Genomic DNA, 26,283 nt, shown 5'->3' with positions numbered 1-26,283 from the left:
ACATGATTTAAAAACAACTTGTCAGAAATAAAAGGAAACACAAAAAATAATTGAAGATTTCCCCTCTCTGGATCATTGATACAACAAACCAAAATCAGTAAGGAGGCAGAGTTGAGGGGTTGGGGTGTGGCACAGAGGTAGAGTATTTGCCTAGGAACCAGGAGGCCCTGGGTTCAATCCCCAGTACCACCAAAAGGAAAAAAAAAAGGATATAGATTTGAGAAACATAATTAAAATTTTGTGCTACATTCACAAGAAAGATCCAGCAGCCATTGAGGAAAGGCCCCCACGGAGGCTGGGACGTTGCTCAGTGGCAGAGCAAGTGCTTGACATGCTTGAGGCCCTGGGTTCCATCCACAAAACAAATAAATCAATAGTAAGTCAGTCGCCTTTGGCTGAGCGTTTACTATGGACACAGCAGGGACCAGGCCTCACGGTCTGCGCTGTAGCACCTTCACCCACTTCCCTTGTTAACACACCTCTCTCAAGAGCTGAGGAAATGGGGGTGTGGGGCCTGCAGAGAGGTTGTCTGGCCCCAAGTCACTAGCTTGCTTCTGAACCCCTCCTATGCACCATCTTCCAGGGCTTAGTTCATAAATCTGACGAGGATCTTTATTCACATAAAAAGACACCAGGGTGCTGGAGTAATCAAGTCTGATGCAGACAGCAACAAAAATATAAACAGGCACCTACTGTATACAAGACAGTGAGAGTTTTAAAAATAGCAACAGCTTCTTGAGTCCACCAGCTGGTAACTCAAAGTTGCAAGCGCTAACATCTTTCACCATGGACCCTCAAGACGACCTGCCAGGCAGACCCATCCCTCTCCTACTGATGAGGAGCGAGATGACCTCGCCAAAGGAAGGATGCTGTTCCTAAGTGTCGGGACACTGGAACAGACGTGACCCTGGAATGCAAGCGGTGAGAGGCTTCTCTACTACATCACGATGTCACACCTTCCCGGCATCACCAGGCCCCTGACGGAGCCCGGAGACGGGGCACCCTCCTAGCAGGTTAGTTGATCTTCAAAGCAACCCGGAGGAGCCAGTGACACAGAAATCACAGGGGTATATAAATGAGGAAACCAAGAGGGGGCAGGTGTCTCTGACAGAGAAATGTACACCTGGGCATGCCCCACCCACCAGGCAAGACCACCAAGAACCCTAAAGAGAGGAGAGGTGGAAGGCCACCTGATACAGACCCTGAAGTTGAGACACTGCTGTCTTGTCATTTAGCAAACCCGTTTTTATTCTGTTGTTATACTTCGTGGATTTTATGATGGGATGATAACTACAGGCTTCTATTGATCACATCCACAGTGACACTAGATCAGAAAGACAGTGATCACCTTTGTAAACAGCTTCACTGAACAAAGCTGCCCTGGGACACGGCTAAACACAGACACTTAACACAGCCATTCCCTGGGCGGGGCTATGCACCTACCTGACCCCTCTTCTCCAGCACAGGAAAAAAACTAACAGGTTTGTCTCCCAGGTGGCAAGCGACCTGCATTATTAGACTTCAGGTTCACCAGATCCACTTGATGAAGGAGTAGAATCACACTCAAGAGAGGGTAAGTGGTTTAGCCAAAGTCACACAGCTAGGAAGCAGCAGATTGGGGACAAGAATCCAGGCCTCCTGACAGGGAGGAGGGACACCAGGATACAGAACCACACGCCAAAGCCATGAAGGGTGGCAGGACTTCTCTGAATGTAGATGAAGCCAAAACAGACAGAACAAGCTTTGGTCCTGGGAGGGCTCTGAACAATCATCCAATCCACCCACCGTACAGAAGGGTAAACTGAGGACCAGTCAAAGAAAGCAACTTGCCAAAAGTTAAACACCTAGAAGAGGAAGACCAAGACCAGAAAGCAGGTCCATCATGACCCGGTTCTCAACCCCCAGCAATCTGGAGAGAGATTTGAGGAATCTGGTATGGAATCGGCGAAGAAATCAATCCACAGGGCTTTGTGTTTTCTTTTTTTTTCTTTTCTCTTTAGCGGGTGTAAGTCATGCACAAAAAAAGTATAAGGTGCCATCTGGGACCCTGAGAAGTTTACAATCTAGCAAGAAAAAACAGGCATGTGCACAGAAAAACCAGATCAGCAACATAAAACTTCAACCCAAGCAGCAACTGTGTCAAGAATTTAAAGGAGACAGCAACGGGGCTTGTTGCTAATCTCCCTGAAGGAGGGATCGGGAAGGCGGGGTTTTAAAGCATGAATACGAGTCCACGAGACAGAAAGGAATGGGTACACCTGTTCAGAAAGGGATTCCAACTTATAAAAGGGTTTTGAGAGACAGCCGAAGCTGAGTCTTGGGGGCTGGGAGCCTTCCATGCTAGGCCAGGGCCTGGGGACTTGCATCTGTGCAACGAGCGGTCTTGAAACATCTGGGGTAGCAGGACAGTCGGAGGTCTCGGAACTCTTCACAGAATTTCACAAGTGACTGATCACATTTCAACATTAGTGTCAGAAAACACAGCTGTGCTGTGTCTGCAGTGTGAACCGCGAGGGCGGGCAGGCGACACCAGTCCTGCCGCCACAAGGACCCATCCCTTCCCAGCGTTCCTGCTGGAGGGTCATCTGCCCCTTAACTCCTGCTTCTGTCCTGAGCCCTGAGGCTAGCAGACCACAAACCAGGGGCCACTGTGGCGGAGACAACATGGGGAGAAAAACCTAGGAATGCAGGAAAGTCGGAGAAGCGGCTTCTCTTCTTCAGGGAGGAGAGAGGCAGTGTCACAACTTCAGAGTCAGAGGCAAAGAGCAGTGCCCACCCTGAGCCTCGGTTTCCCCACCTGACACAAAGGGGCTGGGGAGAGGAGCACCATGAGACCAAGCTCTGGACACAAGACTCTCCCCGACGGGTCCTCTTCACATCTCCTGGGCTCTTTGGGTGGTGAAAGGAATGAGGGTGGCCTTCAGCCACGGCCACACTTCCAGGCCGCACAGAGAACAGCAGGACCAGCTCACAACCACCGGCTTCAGCCCCGCCAGGGGTCAGCAAGGGACGCCGGTGAGGTGCGGGACACCGGCACAAGCCTGGCATCGTGTGACTGACCCCGTCTGGTGCGGCCCCCGTGCTTCTCTCCTCACCAGGGGCTTGCCCCTGGCCACCCTGGGCTGTTGAGGCCTCCTCCACTTCTCAGTCCTGACAGCAGATGAAGATCTTGTCCCTAGGTCACCTGGCCAGGAATGGACAACACCCTGTGCCCAGGACCTGGGCTTCTATGAGCTGGCAGGGGCACGGGATCCTGGGAGAGTCTGTGTGCCGTGTCCCCACTCCCTGGGGCAGCTGGGAGGTCACCAAGAGTCGGATGTAGTAGCCACCAAACACTGCCAGCAGCTGTCGGGCCATTTCCTGCAAGAGGCAGAGAAGCAGAGTGAGGCCACAGGGACACACCTGAGGCTGGCACCCGAGGCTCTCAAAGACTCTAGCCCCACCTAGAACCCAGCTCAAAGGCTCCCTGGCTAGGGGCTGGCGCAGCTGGGCTTCCTCATCTCCAAGGGGGTAACTAATGTGTGTGGACGATAAAACGCACAGGGACTGGGGCTGGGTGGTAGAACACGGGCTTAGCGTGCATGAGGCCCTGGGGTCAATCCTCTGCAATAATAATAATGATTAATAATAATAATAATGGACACATAACCTCAAAGCACTAGGGAAATTACCAACCCCCCTCACACACTCTTCCCATTTCGAATGTCCATGAGTCTGTAAAAGTAAGTGAGGTCAAGGTGATCACTTAAGAAGAAGAAAATGAGGACCTGGGGAAATTTCCCGTTGGAGCAGGAGTCTCCAGTTCACACAGAGCACCTGGTAGGTCTCTTTATACAAGCACTCCTAATGTATTAAAAGGTTGCTTATAAAAATTGAACTTAACCCAAAAGGACAAACACGGTCCGCTGATGTCCAAATGCTGTCTCTACTACATAAGGCACCTGGAGCAGTCAATTCACAGCAAGAAAAGGCAGAAGGGCGGCCCCAGGGGCTGCGGGGAGAGGAGGGGGCAAGCGTTACGGGTGTGGAGCTTCAGCATGGGGGGCCGAGGGTGCTCTGGAGGTGGTGGTGCTAACACCGTGAACATAATCAAAGCCACTGAGCTGTATACCCAAAATGATTAAGATGGTGCACTTCATACTATCTACACTTTACCAAAATGAAAACAATTAAAATGTACTTTGAAGAATTGAAGAATTTCAAAGAATTTTAAAAATTGGAATTAATGCATGCTGTTAACACACCCACTAGTCTAGCAGGTGAGATTCGAGGGAAACGTGCTTATTCCTAGAGCATATTCAAGGTCTTTCATAAGACCACTGTCCACTCCAAATGTAATGAAATACGCTGCGGGTTTCATCCAGGCAACTTGTGCCTATAGAGTCAGGAATGAAGGTAGCCATGCCAATCAAGAAGGCCACGGGGAAAGGCAGGTCCTCCCCTCTGCACTGACCCTGAGCAGTGGCCCCGCCTGCTGAGCCCAAGTCTTCCTGAGTAACAGGGAGAACCATCGCACCTACCACCTGAGTGGGGGAGGGCTGTAGGAGCCAACGGATCGAAAGCATTTAGCCAGGGCCTGATAAACAACATCAATAGCATTACCATTATCACACACAAAACTCAGAAACCACCCGGTTCAGAGAACAGCTTTTTGTTTGACTTGTTCTTTGTGCTTGAAAATGTCAAATAGTCTATCACTCATCGGATTGGTTTTCTCACCAATTTGGTCTGGAATCAATAACATAAGAAGCTAAGAACTGTAGCAAGAAAATTGGCTAAGCTACATTCTCCCTTGCTCCATGACCTTGGGTGAGTCAGCCAACCCCACAGAACCTATCTTTGCCCATCAAAAAGGGAAAGTAACCCCCACCACAGAGAGTGTGCTAAAGCATTTTATGCAGGACAAAGATCTGTAAAAATGGAAAAGGTCACTTTAACTATCTGTCTTTTACAGACTCTGGGCTCACAGAAATAGGACAGTGCAGACTATATGGAGACTTGGGGAGTGACTGCGTTTTCCCTAGCTAAATTACAAGAGCAGCTCCTTTAAAACTAGGCACACATACACACTTGATATTCAGGACAGGAAATTTTACTTCTATGGATTTGAAAACATCATTTAAAAGACCCAGGTTTAATGGGCTATTGCACCTAAGCCCAAACACGCATGCCACAATAAAGTATGTGACCTTATGAATCTTTTCTGTTCTTTAAAAAAAAAAAAAAGTCAATAGGATCCAAGTGAAAAGATTCATACAGTCATCACTTTCTCTTTGAAGTAGTCCTACTGGCAGGCCTCCAACTCCCACGGGGGCAAAAGAGGGGAGTCGGGGCTGGTTTGAGCCTTGAAGTCCTAAAGATTAGTGCTGAAATTAAATCAAAGTGATCTCCTAAAGTTCCAAATGTCCCCCAAGGTCACTCCTTGCTGCTTGTCTCCCTGACTGTGGGTCTATGCTCCTGGTTTAGCTTGACCCAAGAGGCAGCTTGGGTAGCAGGACCCACAGAACTGGGGAGCTGTGGGAACTAGACTGCAACAGAATTCAAAGACTCATATCAAATCCAAATATCCCACGGCAGTTTAAGTAGAGAGATGGAGGGGTGGTAGGACAGACGGGTAGATGATTGGTCAATTGATTGATAAACATGTTTTAAAGATCAGTATTGACAAAGTAAGCTTTAATCTGTCAACATGAAACTACCATCCAATATTCAAGCTGAGTACAGCAAAGTGCGCCTGGGATCCCAGCAGTTTGGGAGACTAAGGCAGGAGGATCGCAAGCTCCAGGGCAGCTTGGGAAACTTAGCAAAACCCTGTTTAAAAATCGAATTAAGGACTGGGGTTGTGGCTCAGCGGTAGAGCGCTCGCCTAGCGTGTGCAAGGCCCTGGGTTTGATCTCCAGTACCACATAAAAATAAATAAAAATAAAGATATTGTGTTCAACTACAACTAAACAATAAACATTTTTTTTTTAAATCAAATAAAAGGACTGGGGAAGGAGCTCTCAGAGGTAAAGCACCTCTGAACTCAATCCTCGATACAGGAAAAAAAAATCCAAGACACTGAAAAACACAACCAAAAATCCTAATCAGTACAAAACAATTTCTATAAATTATTTGTTAAGGTGTTGAGTAGGCAAAAAGAAAGTTCAAAGATTCGGGCTTCAAGGTTTGGATGGTGTCTACCAACTCAGAGGAGCCCACGGAATCCACACCTACACGGCCACCTCCTCTCAGGAGGAGGATGGCCCCCAGTCTCAGTGCCTGTTACCTCCGGCTCAGCCTCGGGAACGAGCTGGTGGAGCTCCGTCTGCAAGAGCGGTCTCTCCTGAGGACGAGGACTGCTGGGCAGCAGAGGAGCCTCCTCCGAGCTCTCGGGGCCCTCCGCCATCGTGGGGCTCACCCCCGTCTCCAGGACAACATATAACTGGCTCAGTCTGCTTCTCAGCAAGGACTGCAAAGGAAAGAGAGGAGTGTGGGTGCTTCCTAAATTGGGTGGGGAGCTGGGAGGCACAGGCTGCCTGCGCTGCAGACCCAGCGGAGGATGAGCTAACTATGGACTCAATGCTGGCCTCAGAAGTATCTGAAACTGAGTCACCTGGTGAGGGCCCCTCCTTCCCCATAAGAGCCCAGCCCTTAATGGCCTTATAAAGGGCTCGCCTTCCAAGCTCTCATTTGCTCCTCAAAGTGGCAAGGAGCCCAGGGCTCAGAGCCCGGAGGCTCAATCCCCCACCGGCTACAAGACCATGACCACAGACAGGCTGCGGTCTCAGAGCCTGATTCCTCCTCTGCAGAATCAGTAAGATCTCCCCATTTTCTGAATAAATGGTAGAAAGCACTTTGAAGAAGTGAGAGTCACCTAAACCCATTATACCTTTGGATCCACCAGAGTTGATCATTAATATGACTCTGAGTATAAAGAAATACATATTCAGCCAAGCTTGGTAATGCACACACACCTGTAATCCCAGTGACTTGGGAGGCTGAAGTAGGAGGATTGCAAGTTTGAGGCCAGCTCAGCAATGTAGTGAGACCCTAAACTACCTTGTCTCAAAATAAAAAATAAAAGGACTGGGGATGGATGTAGCTCAGTGCTAAGTGCCCCTGGGTTCAATCCCCAGTACCCACCCCATCAAAAAAATTGGAAAGCAGAAAAGCAACCACCAATTTCATGAATTTCATGCAGGGCTTCTTCTTTCTAAGGTACTTTTTCTTGGATATTTTTCCAGTGTTAAGGCAATGTGGTCTACACAGTCTGGCCTCCTGGTTTATTTTGCTGGTGTTGTATGGTTACGAGAGCTTACCTCTTGGTTAGTCTTCATCTCCTGAACGTGTTCAGACAAAAACTGCACGCAGTCCTCTAGGTCGAAGTAGACAAACCAGAGCTGTGCAGAGAAGAGCCAGGCCCCGTGACTCGCCCGCCAGCAGCCTCCCACTCCCAGCCCGGGGCACACCCGCTGCTCCTCACCAAGGACCACCCTTCTGAGGAACACCCAGTTTGTTCCGCTCTCCCCGAGCCCTCCACCATGACCACGTCTCCTCTGTACAGCTGGCAGGAAAAAAATGACTTTGCGTTCAAAGTTGGAAAATGTCCAGTCCTGTACCAAATGGCAGTGGCTTCATCCCCCACAGGTCACCGAGCATCCCAGAGAGAAGCTAACCCTTCCTAGAGCAGGGCATGTGCACGACTGTCATCCCAGCAACCTGGGAGGCTGAGGCAGATGGACTTCAAGTTGGAGGCCAGCCTCAGGAACTTAGTGAGGCCCTCAGCAACTTAACAAGACACTAAAACAAAGTGAAAAACAAAAAGGGCTGGGGTGTGGCTCAGTGGCAAATACCCCTGGGCTCAATCCCCAGTACCAAAATATTAAAAATCAAAAAATAAATGAATAAACCCTCCTGGCCATCACTGTTCTTCTGGGGCCACCACCCTCATCCTCTGTAGTCAGGGCATATTTCTGCCTGGAACCCAGATGGACCAATGAGTGGAACCCTTCACAGACGACACCTCCTTTGCTCATGCCCAGATCCAAGGTCATCACCTTGAGTGCTCTGGGGGAGGGAGCAGGGTAAGCCTCCACCTCACCTCTACCTCACCTTCCACCTCGACCTCAGCAGTCCCCAGGAGGCCAGGCCACACTCACAGGCCGAATCTTCCAGGGCCACACGTTATATAACACCTTGCCATAATCACAATCCAAGTTCTAAAAAACGAGGGGTGCCCCTAGCCTCCACCTCCACGCACTGGCCACGGCCCTCCACCCGGTGTCTGCCCCACGAGAGCCAAGCACACCGCCCACTGCCAGCTGGTCTCCCACTGTCTCATCCAAGGAGAGGAGTTTTGTCAAAGCTTTTTATTCTAATGATTTCCAAACAGGTACCAAAGTAGGCGGCAGCCCTCCCTCCTCCTGTGTCAACTACTGTCCCCTCATGGCGACTCCTGTTTCCTCTCTACCCTCTCTCCTGACATCACAACACCCCTGCACACCCTGGCCATTTTGACACTGGGTCCCCTCATCCCCCGATGCTATTTTGAAAATGACAAGACACAGTTGCCTGAAAAGGAGTGTCCATGCACCCGGCCTCCAGCCCACCACCATCTGACATACCAGGTCACCCCTCCCCATGCCAACTGATAAAGCAGAGCCAGAGCTCAGAGAGGCTAAAGGGACCAGCAGAAGCTCCCTGTCCACAAGGCCACACTCTGGTGATGTACCTGGTTCACCCCCTGACGTTGGGCTCATGTGCTCAACTCCACAGGCAGAGATCTATGTAGTTCTCTGCTGCTGCTTCAGCAGCTAGAACATGTCAGGCACATAGTAGGCTCTCAATAAACTCCTGTGGGATAGACAAGGCCTTTGCATAAGGATTCTCCCCAGGCCCTGTGCGTGCCCACCCCCAGGCTCCTCCAGGCTCTTTAGTGCAAGGGGGAGAGCAAACACGGTGCCAAGGAGATGTGGCAACCCCACTGGGCAGAGTCCAGCTAGGATCATGACCGCCAGCCCCAGTTGTGTCCCAACCCACTGTGAGACTTTGTACTTGTCACCTTAAGGCCTCCCCTCTGACTCTAGGATATAGAAAATGACTGAGCCAGGTAGACAAGGCCTTCAGCACCTGATCTGCCCCTCCAGCCTCTGATCTGCCCCTCCAGCCTCATCTCTCCCAGCTCTGTCCTCCCTGGTGGCTCCTCATGGTCCTTCAAAGTGCCCTGTCTGCCTTGCATCTCAGCCTTGCCAGGGCCTTTCTTTGCCCCAGGGCCAGCAAGGCATTGTGACCATGTGACCACATGCCTGCCATCCTCACAAGCCTGTGAGCTGTTGCTGGCTGGACACCTTGCAGGCCTCTGGTATCCTTCAGTGCCCACAGGGGGCTCAGCACCAAGGAGCTGTCCGGAGCAGGGAGGAAGGGGGGGCCTGTGACATCCCCTCACCTGCAGGCTCTGGACCTGCTGCACATGCTGGGAGATACAAGGCCAACTGTCCTCAGGAGCCCAGATCAAAAGTGGCCACCAGGGAGAGGCCACTCCAAGCCACAGTACCTGGATCACACTCTGGCACCCTTCCACGGTGTCCGTCACCCCCAGTAGCACCCGGTGTCTCAGCAGGGCTCTGTTGGCAGCCGTGAGCCTCAGGTCTGTATTAGTGTTAGCCTGTAAGACAGATGCCAGGCCCATGGTTGACCCCTGTGCTGCCAGGGAGCTCCTGGGCCACGGCCACACTGTCCCACCCTGGACACCACACAGCAGCCTTCACCCTCAGGACTTGCACCTCCTCCCCTGTAAGTAGGGCCATTGTTGGGTCAGTAAATTCAAGAGTATCAGGCAGCCCAGGGCAAAGCCCGCCTCTTCTACCTCCAGGGGTCTGGCCCTGGGAGTGATGTCCCTTCCCTGGGCCCTGCTGTCTTCAGTTACAGAATAAGGAGTAAACAATGTCATTGACAGTGAAACTGGATTCAAAACATCACATTTCCACTGTCCCTGCCTCCCAGGAACGCAGCGAGGTTTCACTGGGATGGGTGGATGAAGCTCTTAACCCAGGCTGGGGCGCATGGGCAACAGCACTGCGGGGGTGGGCGCGGATGGCCTGCCCACCTGCTCTCGGAAAGCATGAGTCTGTAAAAGGCCTGCCTCTGAAGACCCGGCTGGGGCCTGGGCCTTGTCCCCCTCAGGCCAGCCCTTCCTATACCGGGTAACAAGAGGGAGGAAAGGAGCTGGTCCAGGTGGAACTCTGAGGGTAATGGGCTGCGGTCAGCTAGCGACAGCTTCAGATGATGAAACCCAGTTTAGCACGTGGTATTTCCCACGTGGCCCTGGCCACAGACACATTCTCAGGAACCTGCTTAGCAATGAGCATGGGTGCTGGGCACAGTCTCGCCTGCCCTCCCGAACCTCCTGCTCTCAAGGAAGGGCAGCAAGGCCAAGTGAGGAAAATCAGGCAGTGGGTATGAATCCTGAGGCTCCTGTGGGTGCAAGGGACGTGGGTGGGGCACCAATAGCAACACTGGCCAGGAGCCCGGGAGTGGGGATCTGTATGGTCCTGAGGACCAAGAAGCCCCAGAGGTTAGAAGCCCTTGAACTGAGACCCAGAGGAGGACCTAAGGAGAGCTGTGTGGCCACAGACTCGTCACTTCAGCTCGCTGGGCTCCAGGTTCCCCACCGGCAGACAAAATCAACAGTAATGACATGTAATACCTGAGTAGCATTTACAGTATAGCAAGTAGTACCGTAAGCACTTTTCATGAATTAAATTATTTCATTTGCACAAAAATCCCACAGTTATTTTGCCGCACATTAGAGGTGAGGAAACTGAAGCTCTGCAGGTTAAATGGTAACCTGCTCCAAGCTGAGGGCTAACAAATGGCAGCGGTGTCCTGGGCACATACTTCAGGCCCTAAGCACAGGGCACACAGCAGGTGCTCAGGACACAGGGCTCACTGTTAGGAGTTTCCAGAGTGAGCAGATGGCCCAGGAACACTCCCTTGGTGCCCCTGGGCCTTTGTGCTGCCTGTGAGAGGCTGGGCCTTGCTCATGTCTGTGACCTGTGCCTAGCACATTACCTAGAACTCACAGGGGCATCACAGCTGCCAGCTGAATGAAAGGAGGGGAGAGGCGAGGCGGGGCGCCCACACAGGCGTCCCTGACCACATGGCTTGCATCTGCAGCCTCCTGGCGGCTGAGTGCCAGCCATTCTCCTGCCTCTGCTCAAGCACATCACTTTGCTTTTTCCTCTCCCCAAAGAAGCTTCCTGCTTCAGGAGCAGCTTGCTCCATTCATTTCTTACCAGCCAAGCACAAGGGCTATTGGGGGGAAGTTTCAGCACAGCCCGAGGGCAGTATTATCTTGTCAGCCTGGTGATAAAGCCCAACAAAGATCCTTTCAGAATGATTCAGCCATAAAATTCCTATTTGTCTCAGTGAACACAGGAGACATGTCCTAATGACATTTCCCCACATCCTGCCCTCCCCTTCTGAGTAGGAGCCTCGTGCCTGCTGAGAACCTGGGGGACCCAGCACTGTGCCCAGGGCTGCAGGATGCAAGGACAGGAGCTTCCCTGTCACCAAGAGACAGCATCAGTGTGCTGGGCAGAACGATGGTCCCTCAGAGACACCTGAGTCCTATTCCCCAATCCTGTCCATCTTCTGGGTGGAGGCTACTACAGTTTACAGGTAGGGAAGCTGAGTCTCAGAAAGGCTCTGGGACCAGCCCAAGGTCATGCTGCTGATCAGTGGCGGAGCTGGAATCCCAGGCCAGGATGCTCAGATTCCAAGTCATGTTCTTGGTCAGCACCCTGCTGTTGGGCCAATTTGTGACTATTGTTAGGTGGCAAAGGGGACTGGAGTGCAGGATGGACTTCGTGCTGCTACTCAGCTGACCTTCAAGTGCTGAGATTATCTTGGATTAGCCAGGGGGTGTGATATAATCACAAGGGTCCTTCAAAGGAAATGAGAGGCAGGAGAATCAGAGCCAGAGGAGGTGTGGCTTTGAAAGAGGAGGAAGGGACTAGGAATGCAGCAGCCCTAGAGGAGCTGGGAAAGACCAGTGGACAGATTGTTCCCTGGAGGGAACACAGCCTGCCACACCCGATTCTGGCCCTTTGAGGCCTGGGCTGATGATCACAGAAGCGTAAGTTAATTCATAACATTGTTTTAAGTTTACAGCATTTTGTTACAGTGGCTCCAGTTCCCACACTGTAGAGTTCGCACTAAGAACATGGCTCAGAATCTGAGCCTCCCGGCCTTGAACTCCAACTCGGCCACTTACTAGCAACACGGCTGTGGGTTGCCCACAGAGCCTTCCTGAACTTCGGCTTCCCCACCTTAAACAGAGTCCACCCAGAGGACTGTAAAGCACTGAACGGAGGACTTACTGTACACCAAGAGCACTCAACCCATAACAAGAGACACACATTCAAAGAAACTACAATTCATGAGCCGTACCTTACAATGGGAGGGGTTGACCTCCTCTTCAAAGGTGATCAAAACCTTCAGAGGGTTCAGGATTTGAACCCTGGCTCTGCCACTTATAGTGGAATCCAGGAGAAGTTACCTAAAGTCTGACCACCCTCAAACTCAGGCACCCAGTGCTGCAGGGAGGTGGGCTCGTAACCCTCTTGAGCTTTCTCACAGGGCTCTCATGCGCACCCAGGGAAAGGTGAGTGAGCAGCTCAGTCAGCTCAACTGACTCAGCACCCTCTTGCCAAGTTCTTTAAAACAGCTTGCTTCCAGGAAAAAAAAAAAAAAAAAAAAAAAACCCACAGGGATTAGATGAGAAAAACAAAGCTCTCTAGCTCTCTGGCATGAGGCAAGCAGCTTGGCTCCCCTCCCCATGTGCTGCTCCTGGGACATGCGGCCTCACCACAGGCCCCAAAGCAGCAGGGCCAGCCAATCACGGACTGGGACTTCCCAAACGATGAGCCGAAATAAACCTTTTCTCTTTTTAAGTTGATTAAATAAAAGAAAGAAAAAGAGGACTTGGTCCTGATTGTGATTTGATTTCTTTCAACCCTGGTGCATGTGGGCCAGAGTGAATTTTCATGGCAGGAGGGATTCTTTAAAAGCAGGCAAGAGGAAAGGCTGGCTTGGGACTCTCAGGCCCACCCAGCCTCTGGAGGGAGCATGGCAGGGGCCTCTGGACATCTCACCTTCCTCTGCTGCCTCTCGAAGACCAGCAGGAGAGTCAGGGTCAGGCTGACTGCGGCCAGGGTCACGAGCAGCACGCCCGCCCAGTGGCTGCCCAGGGCAAACATCTGGCTGGTTGAATAGATGTTGGCCCAGATCACCACGTAAAACACCTGCGGGAAGCCAGGGGAGAGCACAGTCAGGAACCCCCGTCCTCAAACGAAGCAGCTCCACTCCCAGGGACACGGGCATAGGCTCCCGACACCCTCCTGGGTTCAAACAGCTCACGGGCTGGAAGAGACCAACTCCGGATCTATGGGAACGGACGTGTATTCCCTGTTTATAAGCAAAAGCGGACCACAGGGCTTTCAGCTGCTCCCAAGCCCTCTTTATCCTGATTTTAAATAAAACAGAAAAAGAAGAGGTCTTTGAAGAAAGGTAAGGTTGAGTCTGAAACCCACAGTGATCCTTAACTGGCCATTCAGCCTTTCATCTCTGAATCTCAGTTTGCTCATCCGTAAAGTGATGATAATAACGGCTACTTTGGGGGGTTGCTGCAAGAGTTAACAGGGTAACACAGGTCGCAGCCCAGTACTTACTAGAGAATTAATAAATGCTGATTCTCACTCCTTCCCCTTCTCCCCAGAAGAGGGAGGTGAGAGTCAGCCATGCTATCTGACCAAGGATTCACCAAAGAAGCAAGTCGTGGTGGTTAAGACCACAGATGCAAAGGCCAGACGGCTTGTGTTCAAACGTATGTATGTGTTTGTGAGTGTAGATGTATGCGTATGCAGATGTAGTGTTCACATGTACACATACACACATGTGCGCATACATATATACATACATGTGTATATGACTAGAGCTGGAATGGACCTCTCTGTGAGCAGAAGAGGAAACCAAGTCCCAAAGAGGAGAAAAGACTTAGCCAAGGTCAGACACTGAGTTCAGAGCCCGGTGGTCTGCAGATTCCCAGTCCAGGTTCTGCCCATAGGAAACCCCAGCTCCCACCCTATATGCAGGGACTTGGTTACAACTCTCTCCCACAGATCTCTTCAAGTGCCAAATCCAGGCTCATGTGGTACCGCTCTTCCCCAGGCAATTAAATGGGTCACCAGCTGCCAAGTCCCTTATCTGCTGCAGGATACAACACTGCATTTGGCAGTGGGAGAGGGCCAGGGCCGGGCCAGTGTGTGCCCATCTCGCTCCTTACCACGGCAAAGGCCAGCCGCATGGGCCTCGAATTGTAGATGATGTATCTTCTCACTTGGGGCTCCAAGAGGGCACTCTCCGCCAAGCTCCTGTACTGGTCAGCAGGGACCTGTTCGGCCACCCAAGGGAAGGAGATTAGTCAACCACAGGGCTACTCCACCCCATCCCACCAGCCTGTTCCCATGGTGTGTGTGTGGGGAAGGGGGGTTAGGCCGCCCCAGGGGGCAGAATGAGTCCTGGGTGGAAATCACAGGTGCAGGCTCAGGGAGAAACAGCCATCCTGAGAAGGTGAACAGCTTGAGAGCCAGGAGAATCTTAAGGGTCTGTCCCCACAGCCTGAGACTCAGTACCTTGGGGCAGGCACAGCATGGGCTGACAGTCAAGGCACAGGCCCTGGAATCAGGAGGCCCTGGCCCAACGCCCTGCCACTCTTGTACTATGTGAACTGGAGCAAGTTACCCTTTCTCTGAGCCTCAGTTTCCCCCTCTACAAAATGCAGGGAACCCACCTTGTAGGGTTGGGTTCTTATTAAATTAGATCAGACACAAACTGTGCTTGGCACAGTGCCAGGCGCATGGTGACCACCAGATATGCAGGTGCTACTGTCAATACTGCAATATCAGCATCCACTAGCACAGCCCAAAGTCCCACATGCTCTCCCTGCCTAAACAAAAGTGTCTGCAGAACGCCCTATGAAAGTAGACCAAGGAAAAAGAATTTACCAATTAAAAATTACATTTAGGAACATGGTACAACAATATATAAACTGTACACCAGTAAGAAAACTCAACCCGAAGATGACTATTTGAGAAAGATGCTCTTCTGCTAGGTGCAGTGGTGCACACCTGTGATTCCAGCTGCTCGGGAGGCTGAGGCAGGAGGATCTAAAGTTCCAGGCCAGCCTCAGCAACTTAGTGGGGCCCTAAGCAACTTAATAACACTGTGTCTCAAAATAAAAAATGAAAAGGGCTAGGTACGTGCTCAGTGGTACAGTGCCTCTGAGTTCAATTCCCAATTTAAAAAAAAAAAATCTGTACAAAGGTGGAAAGGAAATGCAGAATGACGAAGCCAACTGGTGCCCACATGATATTAGCTCGATTCGTCAAGTCTTCATCTGATGGTGACCCAATATGTTCTGAACAAAAATGCAATTCAGCTTCAAAGAAATAAATTCTGAAATCTTCCGGGTAAATGAGCAGTGCGTGCTCCCCATCCGTGCCTGATCGACCTGGCCTTCGCAGGAAACCCTCATCCTGCTGGGGTTTGGGAAGGGAAAACTGGCCCCTGGCACTTCCCACCCACGGCAAGAGCTTCGATTTATCTATGTGCCAGAGACAGTGCAAATGTTCCTCAGACATGACTTCACTTACTCCTAACTAAACACCAATATAATAGGTATTGATAACTGATAACTGATAATCTTTTTTTTTTTTTTTAATTTTGAGACAGGATCTCGCTAAGTTGTTTAGGGCCTCATTACGTTGCTAAGGCTGGCTTTGAATTTGCCATCTTCCTGCCTCGGCCTCCCAAGCCGCTGGGATTTGATATTGTCTTAATCTGCAGATGAAACAGACTCAGAGAGGTTAAGCTACCTATCCAAATTCACAGAGGCAGCGGGCAGCAGAGCCGGGTCTGAGTGCAGAAGAGGGGGTCTGGGAAGCCTGGGTCTGCGTTCCCTGCATTGGGAGGTGAGTTCATACAAACTTTCCTTTGCCAGCAAGAACAGCCCCTCTCCTCCTGCCCACCTGGTGTACTCCCACTTGTCCTCGAGGCCCCACATCAAGGTCTGCTCCTCGGAGGCTCTCCCAACCCCCCACGCGGGCAGGCTCACCAATCTCCCTGGGCACATCTTCAATGCTTTGCTGCGTCGTTGTGTCCCACAGTCCTGACCCCTACAGTCCTGACCCCTCCAACCCTGTCCATTTCCCCAGTGGGCTCTGGGAGCAGTGTGAGCTTGGGGTCCTGCTTGCCTCTACACTGCTGAGCCAGCTAGGCACCTGGCACAGAAGGGACACCCCCAAACACACCTTCAGGAAGTGAGTCCATCGAGAAGACAGGCCGGTTCCCACACACCTTCCTGACGTCACCCACCACAGCAGGCAGGGGGACATTCATTAATATTGGAGAATAACTGGGTGAGAGGACAGATGGGTGGATGATAGGTAGACAGACGGATGGAAGGGAAAGCAGTGGGGGCTTGGTGAACATAGCACTTGCCTGAATGCCCCAGGTCTGCAGTTGCTCCTCTGCGGTTCCCAGGTCGAAGGCCATGGGTGCACAGGTATTGTCGACCCGGAGGACGGTGAGGACCTGGCCGTTGTGGAGCTCTGAGAAAAGAGCAGAAAGAAGCCTCATCTGGCTGCACCAGAGTCACCTCGGAGGAGGCCAGAAATGAAGGCATCACCCCACTGGCCGTGAGAACCTTCTCACGACAAGGAAGGACACGGCTGTCCTCAAATCCCTAAGGACTGGACTTGATTGGGAAGCCCCAGGGAGACAGAACCGAGGCCAGAGCAAGGAAGCCACTGGGATACTACGTGAGACCAGGCAAGGAAGACCTGACCTCCCCAAACGGAAAGCTGTCCTCTCAAAGAAAGGGTGGGTGAGTCCCATCACCAGGGCCACTTAAATAGCGACCGAACAACCAACATTGAGGGGAACGATGACATCGAGGGGATTACGTAGCAGACGCTGATTCCGGCACTGCAAAGGAAGCTCAGTGAATGTCTCCTGAATTCCTAGCTGCCTCTCAGTTAGTGACAACCATCTATGACATGGAGAACAAGGGCCAGAGGACGTCCCCTCCCTAACTCCCTAAACCTGTGAATATGCTGCCTTCATGGCAAAAATTAAGATTGCAGATGGCATTAAGGTCACAGATCTTACAAAGAGAGCACATACGGGACACTCAAGTGGCCCATCATGATCACAAAGACCCTCAAAAGTGGGATAGGCAGGCAGAAGCAGGGGCAGATGTGACAAGGGAAGAAGGACAGTCATTGGCTTGGGGACGGAGGAAGAGGGCCAAGAGTTAAAGAATGCAGACAGCCTCTAGGAGCTGGGAAGGGAAACATTCTCCCAAGAGCCTCCAGGAAGGAGAGGAGTCCTGCCGGTACCACTTCGAGCTCAGCGAGCCCAGGGTCAGGATTCTGACCTCAGAACTGCAAAATAATACATTTGTGGTTTTGGAGCCTCCATGTTAGTGGCCACTTTGTAACGGGAGCAGTAGAGAATGAACACACTGGCTTCATGGTGACCTCTCCTGTCTCAGTCTATTTTCTGCTGCTCTAACAGAATACCACAAACTGGGAAGATTCTACATAACAGAGGCTCACGCACAGTTCTGGAGGCCAGGAAGTCCCAGGTCAAGGCATCTGAAGAGCACCTGAAGCAGGGCAAGTGAGCAAGGGACAGACAGGAAAACTGGCCTGCATTCATCCTGTTTATTGGGAACCCAAGAAACCCACTCTCAATAACTCACTGCCTGACGGTGACATGCTCGGTTAGGTCAGGAGGACATGGTCCTGTGGAAGGCCTGGCCTCCAGTGAAGCACCGTGCAGGAACAAGGCTCTTCAGAAGCGACCGGATCACACGGCTCTGGTCTCATCAGTGAACTGACCCACTGACAGACTCAGAGCCAAGTAATCTACCGGAGGTGAGGGACCTGTACAGGGCAGGCCCTCAATGAAGGGAGCAGGGTCCGGAGGTGCCCTTGGAGACCACTTCTCCTCCCAGCCCCAGCCCCAGCCTCCCCCTCCCTCTCTCTGCAGATCTAACCCACCGTGCCCTCCCCATCCTGATGTTCTGCTTCCCCAGGCCCAAAGCCGAGGATCCTGTGGCCACAGGCTGACATCTCCATCACTGTGACCCTGGATAAACCCTCCTCCTCTCAATTGTTTTTCTCAACACCGCTCACGAGGGCAGAGCCTACCCTGACCTAGTCGCCTCTTAAAGGTGCCCCCTCCTCATACTGTTATGGTGCAACTCATTTCAACGTGGTTTTGGAGGGGGCACGCAGAGCACAGCACTCCAAGCACGTCTGCTACTCACTCATATGTTAAAGGCACACATTCAGAGCCACATGGGGTGGCACGCGCCTATAATCCCAGCAACTCAGGAAGCTGAGACTGGAGGATTGCAGGTTTGAGGCCAGCCTAGGCAACTTAGCAAAATCCTGACCCAAAATTAAAAGTGAAAAGGGCTGGGGATGTAGTTTGGTGGTAGAGCATCCCTGGGTTCAAGCCCCAGCACTGCATAAATAAATAAATAAATAAATAGAATCATAAGATTAAATCAGAGCATATGCAAATTAGGAAGAGTAGACAGAAACAAAATAAAGGCAGATAATAACAACAGGTCTGGATATTGAGCCCCTACTGTGTACCAGCTACTGGGTGGAGGCTTCTCAGGATTTCACCGACTCCTCTAAGCACCCCAAAGGATGGGTGCCATTAACATAGAAAAGGAAACCAAACCTCTGAAAAGAGGAACTTGCTCTGTTTTAACAGGGAAGACAGGAGTGGAAAGAGGCAAGAAGGGGAGGAGTGCAGGAGACCCAGCACGGCAGGCGGGGCCTGCGACTGACCCACCCCTCCCCCCGCACACATGGCCCTGTGGACTCCACGCAGGACCCTGAGCCCTCCCGGGCCTGGCCCTCTGCACAGCAAGTGTGTGCAGGAGCAATGCAAAGAAGTTTCATGGTGTCTGTTTGCCTTCCAAATCAAGAGTTCCCGGATTCCTGGCAACAGTATTGCTCATCTGTTCCTTAAGACAAGCACACCAAGTCCTCCACTTAGAAATACTTGTTTTTACCCTTAGGCTAAGAAAAGCTACCAAAAGGGAAAGGATGCATGTGTATTCACGTGTGTGCATGCGCACAGGGAAGAGCCCTCTTCCCTCAGAGGAACAAGAACTGGCTTGCCCAGGCTCAGCGGAGCAGCGTCTTAAATGTCCTGAAGGAAAGCTACCCCATTCCACTCCATTCCGTGGCCGTAGGTGCATGCCTAGGAACTGCTTCCCTAAGGACTGGGGTAATAGAAGAAACCTTGTTTTAAGCAGCCAGGTTTCAGACCCGCTAAGGAACCAGCCACACTCCTGTGGCCCTCCCACAAAATGGAGCGCTGCTCCCCTTTGCCTGTCCCAGCCACTCGCTCCACCTTTTATTCAACCAAAGTGTTTATTGAAGATCCACAATGGGCCAAGCCGTGGGCTGGGACCACAGACACACAGAGGCCCTGCCCTCCTGGAGCTTACATACCAGATGGGAGGCTAGATGTGCAATGTTCATTACTCAGATAATTATCTACAGACTGTAGTAAGTACAATAGGGAGGAAAATACATCAGAAGAACACATCAGAGGGTATTGACTGGGGCAAAGTCACCTAGAAGATTCCTCATAGGACGGATATTTGCATTGAGCTCTGAAGGGTGAATGGAAACTAAGCAATAGAAAGTAGGCAGGGACAAAGTAAAGAGGCAGAAGAAACAGGACGTACAAAGGCCCTGAGGCAGAACAGCATGGCAAAGAACAAAGAACAAGGGCAGCAACAGTCATTAAGACAGACCTTGCAAGCTGGCAAATGACAGGTTTTCATGCCAAGCCAAATGGGAAACCCTGAAGTAGAAAGTGACCCAGCTGCATATGCATTTGAAAAAGATCTCTCTGGCTGCCAGGGAGAGACCAGAGGGACAGGAAGGAGAAGATCAGTTGAAAAGCAGAGGATGATGACAGGAGATGGTGATGGAATGATCTGGACAGAAATGGCAGAAGGTAGCCAGACGTGGTGGGGCACACCTATAATCCCTTCAATTCAGGAGGCTGAGACTGGAGGATCACAAATTCAAGGCCAGCCTCAGAAACTTTGTGAGGCCCTATCTCAAAATTAAAATTAAAAATTAAAAAGGACTGGGGGTGGGGCTGGGGATATAGCTCAGCTGGCAGAGTGCTTGCCTTGCATGCACAAGGCCCTGGGTTCCATCCCTAGCACCAAAAAAAAAAAAAAGGACTGGGGATGTAGCGCAGTTGTAAAGGACCCCTAGGTTCAATTCTCATACCAAAAAATAAAATAAAATAAAACCTTCTTAGAAGGCAGCCTGGAAATGTACTCCAAGGTCACCCACCCTTATCTAAAGAATGTTCTGTGCCCCATCCCTGCCCCTAACCTAGAATGCTAGGTGAGTCCAGTTCCAAGGAGCCTCAGGGAGGAGGAGAGAATGAAGGGTCCTTACCTTGCCCCCACCCAGGAGGGCTTCCCCGCTGCAGGGCGCTCCAGCCAGGGGAGGAGGTGGGCAACGGGCCGGCCGCCCCGCCGGGGTCCATCTGCGGTTCACAGGCCATGGCCAGAGCCAGCTGGGTTTCTACTTCCCCTTCCTGGAGCTGCGGCTCATCCTGGAGCAGCCGACTAGGCTTCACTCACCTTCAGGAAAGAGCACAAGAAGGAACCTCAGGCCTGGGCCCGGGCGGCCGGCGCTTCCTGGAGCTCTGGGAGGCCAAAGTCACCAAGGCCCACGAGAGTCTTTTTGCTGACTCTAGTCTTCCTGATGATGCCTGGAAGATGAGGAACTAAAACATGCCCCCCAGGCCAGGCCTTGGCTGAGAACTTCCCTTCTGGTCAGGGGCCTTCTCCAGCTCTTACTCCAGAGCTGACCAGGCCCACTCAGTTTCCCTCACTGAGCAAGCCCAGGTAACCAGGCACGAGGCAGGCACATCTGTCACAGGAGCCTTGTTTACACCAAGGATCCCCCCCCCCTTCGCTTCCCACAGACATGGCCAAGACACACAGGGCAGGGGCGGGGGCGTGGTCAGTGGTAAAGTGCTCGCCCAGCACGCATGAGGCCCTGGGTTCCTTGGCCAGCTCTGCCAGGGGGAAAACACAGGGGAAAATGAGGTGATGGGAAATTCAAATTTAGTAGGTAATAATACCTAGGTTCTCTGTCAGAGGCGGTGGAGGTTTGCGTTCAAGAACATGGACTCCAGAGCCAGGCTCACTGGGTAAATGGCGGGCTCACACTCCACCTTGGGCAAGTTCAACCTCAGAGCTTCAGCTCTTCCAATCACAGAACCTTCCCTGCAGGGTAGCTGCAAAGACTCAATCGGTGATTCGCATGAAAGACACACAGCAGCATCGGAACAAAGAACCTATCCCATGGATATCAGCTCTACCAAAAAAAAAACAAAAAGCCGGCACAGTGGTGCACACCTGTGATCCCAGCAGCTCAGAAGGCTGAGACAGGAGGATTGCAAGTTCAAAGCAGCCTCAGTTGGCAAAAGTAACTCAGTGAGACTCTGTCTCTAATAAAAAAACAAATAAGGCTGGGGTTGTAGCTCAGTGGTCCAGTGCCCCTGAGTTCAATTCCCAGTACCACCACCCCCCCCAAAAAAAAAACCTTTTCTATTGCTATTTTCAGATTTAACACAGTTGCTGTTCCTAAGTCAAGAATTTAGTTTTGAGCTTCCAGGCAGCCAAAGCAAACATGCAAATGTTGTCAATAAAATAGTCATCTAGAAATAGGAAAAAAAAAGATAGTGTAGTGATCAATGTGCCTTCCTGGCTACAACCCATCTTGGAAAGGTTTCTAAGGCTTCCAGGGCCAGGTCACTGAGAGGATAGCGAGTATCACCCTTGGCCACCTTCATAGGCAAAACACAGGGACCCACTGGTGGATGTTTCCTTGGTAAAAACCTGAATCTGCGTGCCGTCTGCTATGACTGCAACCTGCACTGTTCACCTCTGTTATGTGTCCAGCTGGGAACCTGAGAATCGCCCCTTGCCAAGGAAAACTACGCCAGAATCCCATGGGATGGCACAGCAGCCCTGCTAAATGTCTTGATGAAAAAGTCCACTAAAGTTGTCTTTGTATAGGAGTGATACTGGGGATGGAATTCAGGGGAGCTCTACTGGTAAGCCACATCCCCAGCCCTTTGTTGAATTTTATTTTGAGACAGGGTCTTGCCAAGTTGCCAAATCTAGCCTCAAACTGTGATCCTCCTGCCTCCCGAGTTGCTGGGATTATAGGTGTGCACCAGGGTGCCCAACAACTAGAATCTCCTTTTTGCTACCATGGTTGGCGATATTGGGGAAAACACAAAGTTCCCAGTCGATACACATCTGCTTGATTCCAAGCTGGACCCTGATCCTCCTGTGCTCACGACCTTCTGCTTCTCTCAGTACTTTTTAATAGAAACAGCTACGCAATTTGTGAGGCCCAGTACAAAATGAAAACTCAGGGCCCCTGGTTCAGAAATGGTGAAGGGTTGCAAAATGTTGACAGCAGAACGTCAAGCCAAATTTGGGGACTTTCCTAAGTAGGGCGCCTGGAGTGACTGTGGAGGTTACATGCACTTGAAGCTAGCCCTGACATTAAGCTGCAGAAAGTCATTTGGGAGCCCCTTCTCCCAACCAAGAATATATAAAAGATGCACTTTTCACTAACAATTCAACCTGCCTGTGCCACACTCAAATGCCACAAAGCAACAAAATGTGAGGAAAAGACTGAAGACCTTGGAGCCAGAAGGCCTAAACTCAAATCCCTGCTCAGTCATTCACACGCTGTGACATTCGCACCCAGCCTAAGCACTGCTAAAATGGGGGTGCGGGGCCTACCTCACTAAGCTGCTATGGGATGTAACAGCACATGCCAAATGACCTCCAGTGGTCCACCCACCATGAGGCCCCTTTCCTCAACACGTTTCTCCTGCTTCACAGGCACAAAACTGAGGTCACATGTGTGAAGTGATCTGTACAAAGTTGGGTGTCTAACAGCCAAGAAATCAGAGAAGAGCTCCCACTATCCAGCTCTGGAGTCCAAGGCCACAGTTTCCAGGCCTTTGCACCTTTGGACCCTGGTCTGACTGTCTCTTCCTGAAACTGCCTTTAAAATGAGTGGGTCAGGGCTGGGGTTTGGGCTCAGTGGTAGAGCACTTGCCTAGTGCGTGAGGCAGCAGGCTCCATCCTCAGCACCACGTAAAAGTAAATAAAGGTATCGTGTCCATATACAACTTAAAAATATATTTTTAAAAAAATGAGTGGGTCAGGAGAGACCGCATTTCCCAGGCCTGATCTAGAAACAAATTCCACTCAGATGGAAAGCTCTCTGCTGGGAGGGCAGGGTCTCCCCTCATTACCTAACCTGAGTCCTGGGCTACAGCAACACTCACAAATCTGACAAGCATTTACCAGCCAAACTCATCCTGCCTCACTTCCTTCCTCTTACTTTGTACCCCAAGAGGCATGAAAGCAACAAAAATAGATGAACCCACAACCAATGAAGCCCTTCTCTGCTTAACTTGATCACCGACTAGGCCCACGAGGCAGAGAATGTCCCATCACCCAGGCTCCAGACAAAACCCAGGGACACAGCAGCTGGGAGCCTGTAAGTCAGAGGAACTGTTCTGGAGTCTCAGACAAGCCTGGCAACCTAGTATCACGGAGGAACCACACACGAGCTGGAGTTGCTCAGATCTGAGGTCTCCTTTCAGACTGCACAGGAGGTTCCATTAGTTGCAAAATCCCACAATGAGGTACTGTCTTTCCAGGGTTGGGGGAGGCGAGTGTTGGCGGGGAAATCACAGCACCCTAGTTGGTCTATCAGCCACCTTCGGAGTCCCAATCAGCAGGCTTCATTCATTCACCTGAAGCTGTTCTCTGATGGCTAAAAGTAACCTGCCCAGTCCTACTACTTCCCACCTGTCTGACCTTGAGCAAGTTACTGGACTTCTCTCTGCCTTGGTATCCTCATGTGTCAGCGGAGATAATGGTGGTGACTTTAGACTGTTGCGAGGTTTAGCTTTCACAGGCATAAATCACTCTGAATAGCACTCTGAATAGCACTTCAGCAGTTGCTGAAGGAATATAGCCCTAAGAACCTTCTAGGGCCAGGCCCTGAGCATGAAACCAGAGATAAAAATCTAAAGTCCCTGTCCAGTCCTCCCTGCTGAGGATCACTATCTGAGGGAAGGACAAACTAAGAAAGAAAATTACCAGACAAGTAGGGAAAGGAGGGAGCTTTGAGGTGGGAAGTGTTCTCCAGGCTTTCTGGGAGAGAAGGGGGCTCCTTGGCTTGGCAAAGGTGAGGGGGAAAGAAGCTAGTGAGCAGGACCTGCCCATCAGAGGAGGGCAGGGCTGCTCCGGCCCCCCACCCCCAGCACCTTGGGCATCCAGATCCGGAGGCAGCAAAGGACAGGAGGGGAGCTGGCAAGACCCCAGGGGCAGAAACTAAACTGTCACCCAGAGCCCTGTACGAGGGCCCCCTCCCACTCAGCCCGGCTTCAGTCCCAGGTGACAGTGGGAGAGTCAGACACCAGGATGGAGGCGCACTGAGGGAGGGAACAGAGCTTTGGGACTCCTGCCACTAGTTCCAGAGTCCTGGCCTCTGGGCTCCCTCTGGGGATTCTGTGGCTAACCAGACCTTCCACTCACCTACGGCCGCCCCTGCGCACCAGCTGGATGCCCAGAGGTCCCCAGCTCTGTTGACACAGCCCGGCCTCCCTAAGAGCGATGTGCTGGCCTGAGATTCCTCACAGGGAAAGAGAAACGACCCCGTTTTCCTCCCTCGGGTCAGGTTTGTTTGTGGAACTGGAAATCCTACAAGAGATCACAGGAGGGCCCGCCCCAGAAGTTTTGGGGTGGACAAGCCTGGAGTAAATGAGACAAAGCCCCCCATTTTACAGATGCGGTAATTAAGACTCGAAAAAGAAAGTGAGCCATTCGGGATCAAGGCGCCAGTCGGGGACGGACCTAGAACTGAAACCCCGGCTCCTCCAGGCCCAGGAGGTCCCACCGAACGTGGTGGCCGTGGCCGGGGCAGCGGTGCCTTGCCCTGGTCTCTGCCCTTGCCTCTAGTCCAGGTCAGCTGCCTGGCGGTGGGCGGGGGTCTTTTTCACCCCAAAAAACACCCCCGCCCCAGTCCGCGGGCTCCGGGCCGACCTGGGGAAGGGCCCCAGGAGCGCGCTGCATCTCCGAGTAGCCGAGCCAGCCCGGCCCGGGGCGCGAGCGCAGGCCGAGACGCCGGCGCCGCCCGGCACCAACCCGGGACCGCGGGCGCACGGGCGCGCGCACACTCACCGCCGCCGCGGCCGCCGCCGCCGCCGCCCGGAGACGCGGAAGGTCAGGGGCGCCGCGCCCCTCCGTGCCGCAGCCTCCCGACGCCACCGGCCCGCGCCCGCCCGCCCCAGCGCGCGGCACCGCCCTCCCGGGCCCGCCCCCGTCACCCGCCCGTCACCCCACCGGGAGGAGCCGCCCGCCGGGCCCGCCGCGGGCCTGGAGGGAACGCGTGCCGGGCCGCGGAGCCCAGCTGGGAGGCGCGTTTCATCAGCCCGGCTACCCAGGGACGCCAAGGGCCTCCGCGCCCGCGCCCACCGCGGCGTCGGGACCAGGGGCTCTGCCGTGCACCCGCGCCGAGACCTGCGACATGTTTCCCCGGTAAAGCAGCGGCGGACCTGGGAGGTCAAGTCCCCTATGACACAAGTCACAGGGTCCCGTGGATGAGGCAGTTTAAAGGACCAGAAGTTATCAGGGACCTGTTTTTAATGAAAAATTAGGAGTTTGGGGATCACGCTGCCTGAGCTCCAATCCAGGCCTCACCACTGATTATATCATCTTCGTAAATAATGTAACCCTCCCGCCTCTTGTTTTCCTAAAAATCATTAATTATAACGATGTCATAGGGTTGTGTGAAGATTTAATGAGATAATCTCTGTGAGGTGTTCGAAACAACCAGTCACCTTGTTCTGCTGGTATTCACAAGGGCTACGTACTGTGTCAGCCAGCACCCCCTCCATCATCACTCAAAATTGCAAAAGGGTCTGCAATGAAAAGTTAAGTGCCCCCTCCCCTGAGTAGAGCACTAACCTTGAGTATTTTTCCTTAGAGCCCACAAGTAAGTACATGTCTTTACAGCAGATTCTATTTTACGGGGGATCCTGCTCTTCTATTCAACAGAGTTCCTGGCTGGGTAT

The 26,283-nt window shown here is 52.1% G+C and overlaps 1 protein-coding gene across 3 annotated transcripts; it reads right to left on the bottom strand.

The window, feature by feature from the left end:
* Positions 1 to 2,004: 2,004 nt before the first annotated feature.
* Tmem268 (transmembrane protein 268) lies at positions 2,005 to 25,472 on the bottom strand. 3 transcript variants are annotated; one of them, XM_077797967.1, is made up of 11 exons: positions 25,391 to 25,472; positions 24,746 to 24,910; positions 21,250 to 21,394; positions 20,556 to 20,743; positions 16,543 to 16,652; positions 14,327 to 14,434; positions 13,137 to 13,286; positions 9,536 to 9,646; positions 7,302 to 7,382; positions 6,269 to 6,451; positions 2,005 to 3,360 (listed from the first exon to the last, which is right to left on the bottom strand). In XM_077797967.1, exons 4-11 carry the CDS (start codon positions 20,662 to 20,664, stop codon positions 3,181 to 3,183), a joined length of 1,032 nt encoding a protein of 343 aa, XP_077654093.1. In that variant the 5' UTR covers positions 20,665 to 20,743; positions 21,250 to 21,394; positions 24,746 to 24,910; positions 25,391 to 25,472; the 3' UTR covers positions 2,005 to 3,180. The 3 variants fall into 3 exon arrangements, with proteins under 3 accessions (XP_077654093.1, XP_077654094.1, XP_077654095.1); XM_077797968.1 differs by lacking the exon at positions 21,250 to 21,394; XM_077797969.1 differs by lacking the exons at positions 21,250 to 21,394; positions 24,746 to 24,910.
* Between the last annotated feature and the right edge of the window lie 811 nt (positions 25,473 to 26,283).

The sequence above is a fragment of the Urocitellus parryii genome, chromosome 4 (genome assembly GCF_045843805.1).
Source record: "Urocitellus parryii isolate mUroPar1 chromosome 4, mUroPar1.hap1, whole genome shotgun sequence".
Classification (NCBI taxonomy): domain Eukaryota; kingdom Metazoa; phylum Chordata; class Mammalia; order Rodentia; family Sciuridae; genus Urocitellus; species Urocitellus parryii.
This window is presented reverse-complemented; position numbering and strand designations above follow the sequence as displayed.

Excerpts from the sequence above, each read along its gene's own strand:
- Tmem268 (XM_077797967.1), bottom strand. The coding sequence starts at position 20,664 with ATGGCCTGTGAACCGCAGATGGACCCCGGCGGGGCGGCCGGCCCGTTG. Across the intron at positions 14,435-16,542 it reads TGCAGACCTGGGGCATTCAG|GTCCCTGCTGACCAGTACAG; the intron begins GCAAGTGCTATG and ends GTGGCCGAACAG. Across the intron at positions 3,361-6,268 it reads TTCCCGAGGCTGAGCCGGAG|GAAATGGCCCGACAGCTGCT; the intron begins GTAACAGGCACT and ends TGCCTCTTGCAG.